Source organism: Theropithecus gelada, chromosome 19, assembly GCF_003255815.1.
Source record: "Theropithecus gelada isolate Dixy chromosome 19, Tgel_1.0, whole genome shotgun sequence".
Taxonomy (NCBI): Eukaryota; Metazoa; Chordata; class Mammalia; order Primates; family Cercopithecidae; genus Theropithecus; species Theropithecus gelada.
The window spans coordinates 18,428,064-18,444,712 of record NC_037687.1 but is presented as its reverse complement, the minus strand read 5'-3'; the positions used below and the strand labels follow the sequence as shown (position 1 = coordinate 18,444,712).

Sequence of the window (16,649 nt, the reverse complement as noted above, 5' to 3'; positions counted from 1 at the left end):
AAAAAAAAAAAAAAAAAAAAAAAAAAAAAAAAAAAAAAAAAAAAACATTTTAACTTGTACTTCAGTTCCTATGTGAGATTTCTGATTGAATGGGAGGCAAATGGAAGCTTCTAGTCTAGTTACTAGAATGACTTTATCACAAAATCCTAAACAGCCGGAACCAGAGAAAGGCTTCCGTGGGGAAAAGTGAGGGCTGTCTGTTGAGGGAGGCCAGGCACCCACTACTTGACCCAGCACCCTCTCCTCTCCCCTCTGCTCAGCTGACTGTGCCAACCTCGACCCCAACCTCTTTCCCCAGGACACTCTCGCAGTGCACCTGCCAGAGGTCCAGGCTCTGCCAGACAAGTCTACCTACAACCAGCCCCATCCTTCCCCTACCACCCCCCATCAGACAAGAAAAATTCCAGCAGCCAGAGCTTTCCTTTCCCCAAGGTCAGGCTCTTCTTGGTCAGGTAAGGCTGCCTGGATGGAAGGTGACCAAGGTGCCCTGCCTTGGGGTCACTCCACATAGAGGTGGCAGAGGCCTGAGTTCCTTCCAGAGAATCTCCAGCGGTCTCACTGGGTCAAGCTGTCTCTGAAGATACTCCCCTCCCCGCAACCAGAAACCACACAAAGGCACGGGTCAGCCTGCTGGGCAGCCCCACCTTCCATAGCTCCTCCAGCTTGTTGATCTGTTGTGCCGTGATCTGGCGCGCCCGCAGCTGCTCCTGCTCGGAGGGGATCTTGACCAGCCAGGACAGGAAGCAGCGGTCCTGGATCAGTGGCTGCCACTGTGAGCTGTCCCAGTTGATGTCCTTGAGGCTGCTCTGGCTGGCACAGGGCTGCCTGCAGAGCGGGAGAGGACCGTGAGGACCAGCTCCCCTCTCTGAAGTCCTGGAGCAGGGAGGGCCCCCTCCCATGCTGACCTTTCACCCAAAGGGGCGTGCCCTGAGTTTTATTATGTGATCACATTACCTTTAAACTGTTAGTAATAAATCGCATCTCCCCGTGCACTTGAGCTCTGAACTCTTAAAACTCAGAACAGACTTTGTTTTTACAGAATTGTTTTCATGATTTAGCCAGAACGCCCCAAAAGAGTTACACGGCACTGCCAACTCCTTAAAAAGCCTCAGCCCCTAAACGCTCTCATGCCTCACCCTTCAGCAAAAATCATCTTTGGAGCACAATTCCCTGGAATCAGAGCCACGGCTGGGCTGGGCTGGGATGGGCCAAGGCTTGTGAGGAGACGGCTGGAGCTTAAAGGTCACCCCCGGGAGACATCTGAGGACCGCTCACCTGCACAGCAGCACCACCACCGAGTCAGCTTTGGCTGGGATGAAGCCGAGGAGGAAGACATTGCGACAGCCGCAGTTGTAGCACTCCAGGACTGTCTCCCCCAGGGGCCCGTCCTTGTGCAGGGTCACCTCTTTGCATTTTGCCCTCACAAGGTGATTTACAATATGGCTGAAACCAGGAAATGATAAATGGTTAACACCCAGAGTTTGGCTTTTCACCACTTCCAATTTTCGGGCCCCTGTTAAAAGTTCCGGTACCGTTCACGGTCCATTAGCAGAGGCAGTCACACCTCATCCATCTGGCATCTCCGGGGACCAGCCCTCCCCCAAACTAGCTCCCCACTGAGCACAAAAATCAATCCCAACTTGAACCACTTTTAAGGAAAACTTCCTTAACACGGTTCACATAGTTCCTGCCTTTTTTAAAAAGATCCTGCTTTCTTAAATCCAACTTATCAGGCCTAATTTAACCCATTGTTGGCCCAGGGCTGCTGTGGGGTCCGAGACATTTCCCACAAGGCCTCGGCCCCTTCTCTCCAAGGTCACCCCCCGCTGCCGCCACTTTTTGTGGCTTCTTCTGAAATCACTCCTCAGAGGCCCTGTGCCTACTTCTAGGAGCAACAGTCCCTCCTGCTTTGCTGCAGGCCGGGAAATCTGGTAAGCAGGCGACTGGAAACCCTGTAAAAAGCAGTAAAAGAGCTGAGCAGAGACGGGGGCTGTTCTGCAAAAGCCCAGGGCTGTGTCTGAAGCCCTGGCTGGCTCGGCTCCTTCCTTGCTGCGATATGGCCAGGACACTGTTCGCCTAAACCGCGATCTGGGCTGAACCCTGCCCTGCGCCAAGCCAGTCATCTTCCAGCGCCTATCTGCTGTATCTAACAAGGATGCCCAGCTGCTCTGCCTTTGGGCTCTTCCAGTGTCTCCAGCAGCTCTGAACACGCCTGCAGGGCCTCCCAGCCTCCCTCACTGCGCCCTCTCTCTTCCCCTCTGGAAAACCATTCCTGCCAAAAGCTTCAGCTCAGCTAACCTAACCTTTCTCCCTGCCACGAGGCCCAGGATTCTCTAACCGGCCATGGCCGCTCTGGGCATCCCCAAAGCCCGACTCCACTCTGGAGCCCTGCCAGCCACGTGGGCAGAATCAGCCGTCTCCGTATCTTCCCACGCATCCTCACCCTGTCACAGCCAAGCTCCCTGAGGGCCGGTGGCTGCTTCCTCACCTTCCCCTGGGCCTCGCACAGAACGCTCAGTGGTGCTTGGCTCGAGCCTGCTGTTTCTCAGAGGCCCTTTTGCTCACTTCCCTGTTCTTGGCTATGCTGACCGGAAGCTGGGGTTGCCAGCTAAGAGAAGTTTTATTTAGTTGCTTTTCCTGCACAAGAGGAACTAAATGCAAACATAGCAACACTTAAATTACCCAGAAGATTCTGAAAATGGGACAAGAATGTCTTCTGGTTATCCAGAAGATACTTTTCTTTAAAAATCTTTTAAAAACAGCAGCCCCTTTCTCACCTTGCTCATAACACCATATTTCAAGTTACTAACTCAGAGATGCCACGAGATCTGACTGCTCCATCTGTAACCCTCCGAGACCCACAGCTGCCAAAGGCACAGGAGGGGGTTGGTGTCAGCGCAAGTAAGCCTGCCTCTGGGCTTTGGTCATTTTCTTTCTCCAGAATGTGAACCTCAGAAAAAGACCCCATTTCCTTGCTGGCACCTCAGAGCTCCGCCTCCCAGGCTCTGCTCCATCCTCTCCGGCAGTGGAGTGACCTGCACACAGCAGCGCGGATGGAAGGGGAGCCGCTGGCATGGGACCCACCAGGACGAGAGTCCCACCACCCAGGCAAGACCACCGAACTCCCCCCTGGAATCTGGGCACCGAGAGAACACTGGTCCCATCCCAAACACAAAACAAGCGACCCAGTCCAGCTGCAGCTGATCAACATCAGGAAGGCAAGCCCAGCGCCGACGGTCAAGTGAACTTAATTGAAGCCGATGATTCAGGATCTGGCCTGAATTAGCCTCCGGACAGCTCCGATGAGCTCAGGCCAGAGCGAGCCTGCTCAGGAACCAGCGCCCCTGGATGCCCGTTACTGCCTTGGGAACATCCTTTCGTTAATGAAGATCAGCGGGTGTGCCAAGAGCTCATCTTGCAGAAAAATCGAAATAAAAACTGGGAAGGAGAATTAAGCCAACCCTACTTGCATAATAAAAAGAGCCACAGAGAATAAATCAAGGGTAAATACATTAAGGCATTCACACACCACCATCTGTTTCAAGTTAAACCAGTCACAGAGGAGGAAAAAAACCAGGTTTGTTAGCGTGATTTTATATTGCACTTCGCTTCAACATTTCCATAATTTACACACAAATCTGAGCACAGCACTGATTAAAGACACATGCATGGTTTGATTATCTACCTGCCAGAAGTATTTCCACGTCCGTTGCAGAACCACTTCTTGCTGGTATTACAGTAAACCACGCAGGCAGGATCGTGTATTCCACAGTAACTAAAAAATCAAAACAGCGACAGTTACAGCTGGAAGCTTGCTCTCTGGTTTTCATTTGGCAAGATGTAAAATTCTTTCCTCTGACAACACTTTTAAGTTCTTCATTAAACACATACTCAACCCCAACAATCCCAGTAACCAAATCAAACCAGTTAACCAGGGCTTCCCAAACCCAAGAATGCAGGGAAGGGGTTGAGTATGTGGCAGAAGCTCCGAGGGGATGAGGAACAAAGCCACCTCCAAGGAGAGTCCTGCTGGAGGGAGGCCTCACTCCTCCAGGGACATTCTAGTCCCCGCTCTCTGGCCTGAAATTCAGGAACCCAGCCTCAGTCACAATGGTCATGGTAAGCTGCGGGCTCCAGCAGAGGGCACTGTGCTCCCGGGAAGCTGGGCACAGACCCTGTAGCGGCAGCGCCCCTGAAGCTCAGGCCCCAAAGCCCAAGCGAGGAGCCTCAGGAGAGCCTCACCCAACCGCTGGCTGTGGTCTTCTGAAAATCCACATACCAAACCCCAAACTGCTAGCTCCCCAGAGCCACATCAGGACTTATGGGCATCTCTGTGTGTTAAGAGAACACGATTACATACATGAAAACATCTGTAAATGAGAATGAGCGAAGAGCTGAGATGCAAGAAAGAGCACCTGCTCACCAAGCCTAGGGAAGAGCAGCCTCAGTCCTGGAGCGCTGGGCAGCACGTGGGCCAGGAGCAGCAGGGAGGGCCCCAGGCGGGCGCCCAGAGAGAGAGGCAGGGCCCAGACCCAAACCTGCCCTGACTGTCGCCCAGGCTGGAGTGCAGGAGTGTGATTTTGGCTCATTGCAACCTCTGCCTCCCGGGTTTACCCCATTCTCCTGCCTCAGCCTCCCGAGCAGCTGGGATTACAGGTACCCGCCACCACGCCCAGCTAATTTTTTGTATTTTTAGCACAGACGGGGTTTCACCATGTTAGCCAGGATGGTCTCCATCTCCTGACCTCATGATCCACCAGCCTCGGCCTCCCAAAGTGCTGGGATTACAGGTGTGAGCCACCGCGCCCGGCCAAAACCTTCTCTCCTCTTCTAATCTACATTTCTTCACTTGTGTGTCACAAAAATACAGAAATAAGCCTCATCATGGGACGATCCCGCTCGAGATGAGAATTCCAAATTCGTCAACATGCAGGTCTGTCCACTAACTACTGTCTTCACGTCCAGTTCTCCAGGCACAGCCAAGGCACGGGGAGGCAGGGATGCCCCAGAACCCTGAAGCAACCGCTCTGCGGGGCATCTCAGCTGCTCCACTCACCCTCCCACCCCAGATGCTCACCCAATGCCATGACAAATTCTTTCTAGTGAGTGAGTGCACAGGTACCAGGCAATGCCCCCAGGGCCTGAGGAGGCCAAAGGAAGGAAAACTTTTCCCACCTCCTGGTGAATTCAGGGTGTCGGAGGTTGCTGAGCCCACCTCCTGACTGATATAACAGGCCTCGGCTGTGAACATGGCCTAAGCAACTTCCTTACTCCCGAGGACACCACCACCCAGAGTCACAGCACAAAGGCACCACCCTGTACCTGGGAAGTGGGTGTCCCAGGCCCACGCCAGAGGCACCCACCTGTCAGCACATGCCCAGGCCCGCTGAGCCCAGCTCACCTGCAGGCGTGTATGGGGAGATCCTTCGTGTAATAGGTGTCTTCTTCATCTTCCTCGAAGTTCAACTCGGCCAACAACTGGCTGGTCTTGGCTACACTGTCGTCCACAGCCCCATTCTGCAGGATGCCTTCGGGCCCAACCTGCAGCAGAATGCAGTGTCACCCGAGCGAGGCTGCAGCTTCTGGGACTCAGTGCAGAAGGACCACCCTCGATGGCTCTGGTGTGACACCCTGGCCTCATCTCCGCTTTGAGACAGTTTCCCTTGTTCTGACTGAATTTCACTCTTCTGTAGCAAACCTACCTGGTCAGAAAAGGGCCACTGGTGGCCTCCTATACCCCCGGTCCCCCACACAACTGGTCTAACCCCCATCTAGCCACAGAGCCACATCCATGTCCACAACCAGGATGCCTAGGAAGATGCTTCTTTCCTGTGACTGAGGACCACAAGGAACAGGGTGACTTTTACAGACTGACAGCAGTGTGCCCTGAGGACAGCTCCATGATGCCAGACCCACCACAGTGTAAGGCTCATCAAATACTACAAGGCTGCCACCCATGCGGATGTGGAAACGTCACCGGCCACATCCACCACCACCTCGCCCTCCCCATCGCTTCAGGCAGCCCTGAGGATGAAGTAGCAACTGAACACTGAGATACCCTTGGCAACCCAGGCCACACCCTCACTAAAGGCACCTCTTCCACGTTCAGCAAAGGCAGACAGCACATGGCTCTAAGTCATCAGGCCACAAACTGCACAGGACACCTGCAAGGAGACCACATAGCCACTGGGGCTCCTCAAGAACCAGCACCTCAAATGACATGGTCAACAGTCCCTGGCATGGCCCTCATAGGCCACCTAACCCCACCATGGGGTCAGGCAGCAGGAGCACTGTATTGCGGCGGGACACAGGGTGGCACAAAATTAAGGGCCAGGGAGGAGTGATAGGAGCTCCCCGAGGGACGGCACCAAATCTCCCCACTGCCAGTCCCAGCACCCCAGGCAGCCCCTCAGCCTAATGCCCTTGCTGTGTGATGCAGCACCTGTGTGAGCCTAGGGACAGGTGCTCATGGGGAGCAGCACCCCACAGAGACCCCTCCGGCCCGCCTGGCTGGGGCACGTGGGCACGTTCTACCTGCACGGGCGTGCAGATGCACACTGGGCCCACTGCTGCCCTGCAGTGATCTGGTCACAACACAAGCTGACTTCTGGGTTAATTTCTCCCTCCACTCTCTGAAAAGTTTCAAGATTAAACATTAATTTCAAAAATACATTTGACCCTAGAAACTATCATGAAATGAGCTAGAACAGGAGTAGGGGACAGTGCCGCCTGGCAAAGAGAAGTCCCACGGCCCACGCCAGGCAACACGATGGGTGGAGAAAAGGGTCGTCATCTTCAGCTGGCAGAGAGCTGCCACTCCACTAAGTAAAGTCCTTTGAGGCGGCCGGGCGCGGTGGCTCAAGCCTGTAATCTCAGCACTTTGGAAGGCCGAGATGGGCGGATCACGAGGTCAGGAGATCAAGATCATCCTGGCTAACACGGTGAAACCCCGTCTCTACTAAAAAATATAAAAAACTAGCCGGGCGAGGTGGCGGGCGCCTGTAGTCCCAGCTAATGTAGTCCCAGCTACTCGGGAGGCTGAGGCAGGAGAATGGCGTAAACCCGGGAGGCGGAGCTTGCAGTGAGCTGAGATCTGGCCACTGCACTCCAGCCTGGGCGACAGAGCGAGACTCCGTCTCAAAAGAAAAAAAAAAAAAAAAGTCCTTTGAGGCTGTCAACCTATCCACTCACCAGGGAGGCTCTGGAGGGGCAGGACCTCCCTGTACTCACCCCAGGCATTCACCACTGGGCTGGGAAGCCCAAGAAGCAGCTCCTCAGCAGGGCGGATCACCTGAGGTCAGGAGTTCGAGACCAGCCTGGCCAACATGGTGAAATCCCATTTCTACTAAAACTACAAAAAATTAGCTGCACATGGTGGCACTTCCCTGTAATCCCAGCTACTCGGGGAGCTGGGACAGAAGAATCTCTTGAACCCGGGAGGCGGAGGTTGCAGTGAGCTGAGATTGTGCCATTGCACTCCACCTTGGGCAACAAGAGCTAAATTCCATCTCAAAAAAAAAAAAAAAAAAAAAAAAGGCAGCTCCTCCCATCACCTCTGCTCTGGAAACAGTATTTAAAAGACATATCCTAGAATTCCCAGTTCCTAGCCATACATGAGGCCCCAGAGCTGGTCCCTAACTCTTTTAGTTCTGGATGTGAACCTAGCTACGACTAAAACCACACCCTGGAGGTCCATCTAAGAGCTGTACAGGGGCTTTCTGCCCAGAGACAGTTGCTCCCGCCACACTCCAGAACTCAGACCATGTATCAGGGCAGCACAACAGTAGGTCACTTCAAGGCTAGGAATGGTGGCTCACACCTGTTATCCCAACACTTTGGGAGGATTGCTTGAGCCCAGCAGTTCTTGAGACCAGCCTGGGCAACACAGCCAAGATCCTGTCTCCACAAAAAAATACGCAAATGAGTCAGGTGTGGTGGTGTGCACTTGCCATCCCAGCTGCTCAGGAGGTTTAGGCCGGAGGAGTGCTTGACCCCAGGAGGTCAAGGCTGCTGTGAGCTATGATGGTACCACTGCACTTCAGCCTGAGCAACAGACCAAGACCCTGTCTCTCTTAACACCACCAATAAAAAGCCTGGCCAACATGGCAAAACCCCGTCTCTACTAAAAATACAAAAAATTAGCCGGGCATGGTGATGCGCACCTGTAACCCTAGCGCAGGAGAATCGCTTAAACACAGGAGGTGGAGGTTGCAGTGAGCCGAGATCACACCACTGCACTCCAGCCTAAGTGACAGAGCAAGACTTTGTCTGAAAAAAAAAGAAAAAGTCACTTCATTCCCGCAGACAAAAACCACAGAAATTCAAAAACTCAAAAATCCCCCCCACCAAATGTGCCATCATAAACTCTCAGGCCACAGACATCTACTCCAACCCTTGCACCACTGCCTGCATTTGCCAGCGCCCAGGCCTTGCACCTGCTGTTCCCTCAGCCTCAGGGTGAGGTCCACAGGGTACCTCTCAGGCAGGCATTCTTTGACCCCACCTCGGGGTCCCGCGGGGCACTGTCTGTCCTGCTCCCTGCCGTGAGCCCAGCACCTGGGTGGAGCCTGCACTCCAGGAGGCCCTCAACATTGTTGGCTAAAGGCCAAGCTCAAAAGGCAAAGCGGCTCATCCCTGATTCTCTAATTCCAAGGCTTAAATAAAAGAGAGGGCAGGAGGCCAGGCGCGGTGGCTCATACCTGTAATCCCAGCACTCTGGGAAGCCAAAGCAGGAGGATCTTGAGCCCAGGGTTCAAGAACAGCCTGGGCAACACAGTGAGGCCTCATCTCTATTTTTTAAAAAAGATAGTTTTGCTCTTGTTGCCCAGGCTGGAGTGCAACGGTGTGATGTTGGCTCACCACAACCTCCATCTCCCGGGTTCAAGCAATTCTCCTGCCTCAGCCTCCCAAGTAGCTGTGATTACAGGTATGCACCACCATGCCTATTTTTAGTAGAAACAGGGTTCCTCCATGTTGGTCTGGCTGGTCTCGAACTCCCAATCTCAGGTAATCCTCCCGCCTCGGCCTCCCACAGTGCTGGGATTACAGGTTCATGTGAGCTGGGATTACAGGTTCACCGTGCCCAGCCCCCTGCCAAATTTAATTTTAAAAATTGTTAAAGAAAAAAAGGGGAGGGAATAGGAAGTCACCACACCCTCAGAGTGATGACTGCCAAGCTGCAGGGTCTCTGAGCCCTCTCAAGGCAGACGGTTGCCAGGAGGTCTGGCCCCCAAACTGGAAGGATTCTGCCCTAATATTTCCTCTAACTTATTTTGAAAAATTCCAAAGCTACAGAAATCAGACCCCCACACCCCTCCTGCTGGTCACCCTCCATCACATCCCCCCGCACTCCGGCTCCCCTTCTTGCTCTCACACACTTATCTTTCCCTGACCTATTTCAGAGTGGCAGGCCCCAGGGGGAGAGCTTTCTCCACATCCCCACAAAACAGCTGGCTCATGAGCACACCCAGCCTGCCACACTGTTGGCTAATACACATTCACACATCACCCCAATGTCCTTATAACGTCTTTTATAGGTTTTTTAAAATCCAAGTTCCAGTTAATGACTGCATGTGATTTGTGATGTCTCGTTAGCCTCCTTTTAATCTATTAGTGTGAACCACGTAAAACTGCTAGGAGATGACTATCTTTCACATAGTCCCACCACCCAACACAGCGGTCCCCAGGCTCTCCATTCCTTTATTTTTTTTGAGACAGGGTCTTGCTCTGCCACCCAGGCTGGAGTGTGGTGGTAGAATCATAGCTCATTGCAGCCTCAAACTCCTGAACTTAAGAGATCCTCTTGCCTCAGCGTCCCGAGCAGCTGGGACTACAGGTGTGCATGATGCCTGGAAAGTTTTTTAATTTTTCAATACGCTGCCTAGGCTCACATTTGTTCTTCCCAAAGAGGAAGTGCCTCTCGCCTCCCCTCTCACCAATGGCACCTGTGTGGACCGGCAGACCCTTGTTCCAGCCAGGTGTGCTAAAGTCCGCATGAGGTTCATTTCAGCAGGCCTAGAATGCGAGGCATCCCCAGCTCACCTCAGGCCGCCCCTGCCTTCCCAGCCCAGGGATCAGCCACTCTCCCAGGAGCCCACAGCCTGAGATGAAATCCACTCCACACCTGCAGCAAGAAGCCAAAGTGTGACTATAAGGGGCTCAGTCCAGAAGGTGCACACCTCACAGGACAACAACCTAGACCAGACTGCAGCTTCGCGGATGAAAAGCAGCAGGAGAGGCTGCTCGGAAAGAAGGGCCCAGAGACAGCCATCATCTCAAGAGCAGACCTCCAGGATCCCAGGAAAGAATCTGACTGTGGAGAGAGGCCGACTGTCCCTACAATCAGACAATCGTGAAAAACCATTGTTGACGCTGCTTGTCTGATAATGGCGCTGCAGCTATGCAAAATAGGTGCCCTTTTTTGCTTCTAGAAATGCATACTACATACTGCAGGTCAAAATGGCTGAGTATCACCAATTCACAGGGCTCCACCTCAGACGCAAAGGTGAAATGACACAAGAGACTTGCTTTAAAAACACACACCAGTGAAAAAAAAAAGCAAACGGAGAAAAAAACCTTCACAACTGTCACATCGGGGAGACAGAGACACAGGGCTCACTAGCTCTTGTATGTTAGAGAATTCATCATAGATGTTTCTACACGGAGGATGCAGTGGGGCTGCAAACTATGCGCTATGGATCCCCGTGCTGAAAAAGGTGAGGATGGTGCAGGCAGCGCGGCTCTGACCAATCACCTCTGACTGGGATCTGCAGCCCCCTCTCTCAGGGCCGCCAGGAGCCTGCACTCACTCTGCAAGGAGCTGATGCTTCAGGAAGGTGCCATGCTCACTGTCGCAAGGGCTCTCCAGAGTCTAATGAGCCACCCTTGCGTATCTAGACACCACCTTGGCAAAGGCCCATGGGACCTGAGAAGGCCGGGTGGGTTATCAGGCTCTTTGTTTGTTTTTTGAGGCAGAGTCTTGCTCTGTCGCCCAGGCTGGAGTGCAGTGGCCGGATCTCATCTCACTGCAAGTCCGCCTCCCGGGTTCATGTCATTCTCCTGCCTCAGCCTCCCGAGTAGCTGGGACTACAGGCACCCGCCACCATGCCTGGCTAATTTTTTGTATTTTTAGTAGAGACGGGGTTTCACCGTGTTAGCCAGGATGGTCTCGATCTCCTGACCTCGTGATCCACCCGCCTCAGCCTCCCAAAGTGCTGGAATTACAGGCATGAGCCACCGCGCCCGGCCGGTTACCCGGCTCTTAAGCAGCTATTCGATCAACACAGAAAAAGGCACGAGGACCTGCTGCCAGCCGTGGTACCCCAGGACCCAGCAGCCCCCCATGTATCAGAGAAAGCAGAACTTTGCTCTCAAAGGAACGTGCTCCAGCAAGGAGAGTTCAAGGCCATGAACTCTCCGTGACAGCGGAGACCTGAACAGCACTGGTGCCAGGGCCTGGACCCAACCTTTCCACCATGCCCCTCGGTTCTGAATGCCACAGAGCATAGCTGGGTGTCACGGCCCTTCTCTGCCAAGCTAGACTATTCTGACCACCATGAAAGCACTCCCACCACCATGACAAGCACAAACTGCCTCTCAGTTGTGAGCTGCTGCCCAGTATGTGCCCTTTAGCTTCCCTGCAGCCGCTCTGGGGAGGCCTTTCCCTCTCACAAGGCCCTCAGGGCAGTGCCTCCCCAGCGAGAGAGCCCTGGCTCAGCCTGGGGAATTACGGACCCTGATGAGACCACAGTCAGGAGCTGGTGCTGCTTTTTAGTCTGTGGCTCCTTGTGAGGACTGGGAGGGGGCACCCGGTACCCTGGCAGTTCCCACAGGCACACACACTAACACACTTACTCACGCATACACACACGTGCACATGCAGCCCTGACCCCGGTGTCCTCCATCTCCGCTGCCCTGTGGCCCCTCCATCCGTTCGGGGTCCAACCTGGGCCACACCGCCCAACCTCCAACACCACGGCCCCTCCCCTAACCCCCACCACTGCCATCTCAGAGCCCTCCTCTGAGCCTTGGTCAAGGCACCCCAGCAGCTCCTAAAGGCTCCAGGACACAGCGCGGCCCCTGCCCTGGCCCCACACCCACCCTCCCTCCTTCTAGGCAAAGTGCTGTGCCCACCCCTCTGCCTGACAGGTACAGCTTCTGAACAGCTCCAGAGGCGCCATTCCTGCAGGCTTTCCCTTAGCATGGGAGCCCACCCCTCCGCCTGGGGCCCCCACGGCACCCTGGCCAGGCGGCATGTGCTGTCTTCTAATACTGCAACCGCGGGGGTCAAAGGCTTCACTCTCCCTCTGCTGGCCTCACTGCCCTCAGTCCCACAAGCACAGCAAGGCCAGGAAGTAAGAAAACAGCAGGGATGGCTGGAGTCCAGGGCCAGGCTGAAGAGGTTGCCCCGGCAGCTCACAGAGGGTGCAAAAGAACATAACAGACATGGGCTCAAAGGCGGGAGCACGGGGCCAGGGCTTGGCCACGTATCTGACCTCCCCAGGGCAGGGCTCAGCCCAAGGGGGTGGACACACCTCCCTAACAGGTGACCTTGGGTGTGAGCACAGGGTCTGACAAGCAGTGGTGGGGAGGCAGCAGAAAGGAGCGAAAGAGAAATCAAAGAAATCAGAGACAGCAAGGCACTGCGGTGGTGGCTGCCCAATTCTGTAAGTTTACTAAAACAGCACTAAGTTCTACACTTAAAAACAAAGGGGCCAGGTGTGGTGGCTCATGCCTGTAATCTCAGCAGCTTGGAAGGCCAAGGTGGGAGATCACCTGAGGTCAGGAGCTCCAGACCAGCCTGGCCAACAAGGTCAAACCCAGTCTCTACTAAAAATACAAAAATTAGCTGGGCGTGGTGGTGTGCACCTGTAATCCCAGCTACTCAGGCTGAGGCAGGAAAATCACTTACATCCGGGAGGCGGAGGTTGTAGTGAACCAAGATCGCGCCACTGCACTCCTGGGCAACAGTGCAACAGTGCAAGACTCCGTCTAAATAGAAAAGAAGGGGGTTCCCCGGTAGGTCATCGGACCTCAATCAAACCAAGAGAGAAATGTGGTGGCAGCTGATGGTGGTGAGCTCTTGTGGTGGTGGTAGCCGGGCTGAGAGGGAACTCTTTTTAGTTAGTCCTGGTATAGTATTAGTTATAACCCCCCACCCCGTCATCCTGAATCTGGGTAATTAATTGGGATAAAAATAGAAGTCGTTTCGTGTATTCACCACTAACAGTAAAGTGTCAGCTCAGATCACTTTCACATGATCACTGAGACTCTCCTAACAATTTGAAAACACACCCGGTAAGTCTACTAAGGGTAAGTATTGACCAAACACTTGCCAGCACTCCTCCAGGTAATGGCATCTTATCTTCAATGTTCTGGCACCCTAAAACCACACCTGGGCTACCCGAGGATTCAAAAAAACAAAATGAGCTTTTTTTTTTTTTTTTAAAGATGGAGTTTTGCTCTTGTTACCCAGGCTGGAGTGCAGTGGCACAATCTCGGCTCACTGCAACCTCTGCCTCCCGGGTTCAAGTGATTCTCCTGATTCAGCCTCCTGAGTAGCTGGGATTACAGGCATGTGCCACCACACCCAGCTAATTTTGTATTTTTAGTAGAGACAGATTTCTCCATGTTGGTCAGGCTGGCCTCCAACTCCCGACCTCAGATGATTTGCCTGCCTTGGCCTCTCAAAGTGTTGAGATTACAGGCATGAGCCACCAAGCCCGGCCTGTATTTTCTTCTTTTTATTAAGACAAGATCTCACTCTGTCGCCCAGGCTGGAGTGTAGTGGTGCAAACATGGATCACTGCAACCTCTGCCTCCCAGGCTCAAGCGATCCTCTCACCTTAGCCTCCTGAGTAGCTGAGGCCACAGGCATGTGCCACCAGGCCCAGCTGATTTTTGTATTTTTTTTGTACAGACAGCGTTTCACCATTTTGCTCAGGCTTGTCTCAAACTCCTGAGCTCAAATGATCTGCCTTCCTCAGCCTCTCAAAGTACTGGGATTACAGGCATGGGCCATCGTGCCCAGCCGCACGTGCAAATTTTAAACTCACCACTTTTAGGAACCCAAGACTGCTTGGTACTGGTCCCACTTTGTTCCTTCATCCTCAGGTCAGGTCTGCACTGCCTGTTCCCTCTCCACTTGTGGTAGCCTGTGGGAGTCACAGCTGAACAGTCATCTCGTACTGGGAGTATGGAACTCACCCTGCCTTGGTCATAATCTCAGGGCTCAGCAGAAGATGGCATGTTCAACTCGACAAGGATGAGTCAGGACAGCCATCCTTCCAGGAACTCTGACAGCATCAGGACAATGGCTTTGAAGACAAAGTAGCAACTTTTTTTTTCTTTTTTTCTTGTTGAGACAGAGTCTCACTCTGTCGCCCAGGCTGGAGCGCAGTGGCGCGATCTCTGCTCACTGCAAGCTCCGCCTCCTGGGTTCACGCCATTCTTCTGCCTCAGCCTCCCGAGTAGCTGGGACTACAGGTGCCCGCCACCACGCCCACCTAATTTTTTGTATTTTTTAGTAGAGACAGGGTTTCACCATGTTAGCCAGGATGGTCTCGATCTCCTGACCTCGTGATCTGCCCGCCTTGGCCTCCCAAAGTGCTGGGATTACAGGCGTGAGCCACAGCGCCCGGCCAGTAGCAACTTTCTATCCTAAGTATTTTACCACTTGAAAAAGAAGTGAGCCCAGGTTTACACACTCAAGAGAAGTGGAGGCAATGCACAAGAGAAGTCTGGCAGGAGAGTGAGGGCTGGATGACAGGTCGGCCAGGAGCTTTGGCTAGTTGTCCCTTAAGATCCAGAAAGACAGCATGTTTTTCCTGGGGAAACAACTCATGCACTCAAAGTAAAATCCCAGTACGAGATGACTGTTCAGCTGTGACTCCCACAGGCTACCACAAGTGGAGAGGGAACAGGCAGTGCAGACCTGACCTGAGGATGAAGGAACAAAGTGGGACCAGTACCAAGCAGCAACTACAAGGTCACCCAGAACACCTGCACAAAAACATGCGTGTTGCCGCCTAAAAGGTCTGCACCTATCCACAGACCTCATACTTTCAGGTGAGCTAAGAAAAGCAAGTCAAACCAATAGGCATGCATTTTTCCCACTGAATGTACACACTGCTTTGTTTAGCTATTCACCTGCTGATGGCCACTGGGGCTGCTTCCGGTTTGGGCTTCTCATGAACAGAGCTGCTGTCAGCATTTTGGCGCAGCCCTACGTACGCACACCTTCAACTCTGCTAGGTCACAGGTAGGTGTATGGCATGAGAGTTGGCACAATGGCTCACGCTGTAATCCCAACACTTGGGAGGCCTGGAGTGAGAGGATCTCTTGAGCCCAGGAGTTCAAGACCAGATTGGGTAACATGGCAAAACCCCATCTCTACAAAAAACAGAAAAATCAGCCAGACATGGTAGCACACACCTGTAGTCCAAGCTACCTGGGAGGCTGAGGTGGGAGAATCACTTGAGCCCAGGAGGTCGAGGCTGCAGTGAGTCATGATCATGCCACTACCTGGTGACAGAGTGAGACTTTGCCTTAAAACAAAAACACAAAACCCAAGTAGCACTTTCAGCCTTTTAAAAAAAAGTGCGCCAGGCCAGGTGCAGTGGCTCACGCCTGTAATCTCAGCACTTTAGGAGGTAGAGGAGGGCAGATCATGAGCTCAGGAGATCAAGACCATCCTGACTAACATTGTGAAACCCTGCCTCTATAAAAAATACAAAAAATTAGCCGGGTGTGGTAGCACGCACCTGTAGTCCCAGTTACTAGGGAGGATAAGGCAGGAGAATCACTTCAACCCGGGAGGTGGAGGTTGCTGTGAGCGAGATTGCACCACTGCACTCCAGCCTAGGCCACAGAGCAAGACTGTCTCAAAAAAAAAAAAAAAAAAAAAAGGGTGCCATGGGAATGGATGGGTAGTGATATCTCCCTGACTTTTCTTTCCAGTTTCATTGAGGTATAATTGACATACCATAAGCTGCAAATGTTTAGTGTGCCATTTTAGAAACTGACCTGTCAATGTACTTAAACACCCATAAAACTGTCACTACATCACGGTAATAAAAACATACATCACCCCCAAGTTTCCTGTGCCCTTTGTCACCTGCCAGCCCTTTCCCTCCCCTTTCCCCTTTCTGTCCAGCCACCACTGGTCTGTTTTCTATTGCTGCAGGCTAGCTGGCACTTTCTAGAATTTTGTATGAATTAAATTATACGATGAATCACACATTCAAAAAAGTAATTATTATGAGACACATCCATGTTGTTGCAGGTATCAATAGTTTGTTCCTTCTTAATACTGAGCAATATTTCCAACTCTTAAGAGTTTCACTTTAGGCTGGGCGCGGTGGCTCAAGCCTGTAATCCTAGCACTTTGGGAGGCTGAGACGGGCGGATCACGAGGTCAGGAGATCGAGACCATCCTGGCTAACACGGTGAAACCCCGTCTCTACTAAAAAATACAAAAAACTAGCCGGGCGAGGTGGCGGGCGCCTGTAGTCCCAGCTACTCAGGAGGCTGAGGCAGGAGAATAGCGTAAACCCGGGAGGCGGAGCTTGCAGTGAGCTGAGATCCGGCCACTGCACTCCAGTCTGGGCGACAGAGCGAGACTCCGTCTCAAAAAAAAAAAAAAAAAAAAA

General features: G+C 52.9%; 1 protein-coding gene across 2 annotated transcripts in view; it reads right to left on the bottom strand.

Annotated features, from left to right (window-relative positions):
* Positions 1-16,649, bottom strand: part of UPF1 (UPF1, RNA helicase and ATPase) — a 38,681-nt gene that overhangs the window by 17,497 nt on the left and 4,535 nt on the right. For both annotated transcript variants that reach the window (XM_025366935.1, XM_025366936.1), the window contains exons 2-5: positions 5,402-5,541; positions 3,686-3,775; positions 1,276-1,443; positions 645-825 (exon numbers count right to left, since the gene is read on the bottom strand). In XM_025366935.1, the coding sequence (XP_025222720.1) occupies positions 645-825; positions 1,276-1,443; positions 3,686-3,775; positions 5,402-5,541 (579 nt within the window). The remainder of the gene's footprint in view (positions 1-644; positions 826-1,275; positions 1,444-3,685; positions 3,776-5,401; positions 5,542-16,649) is intronic.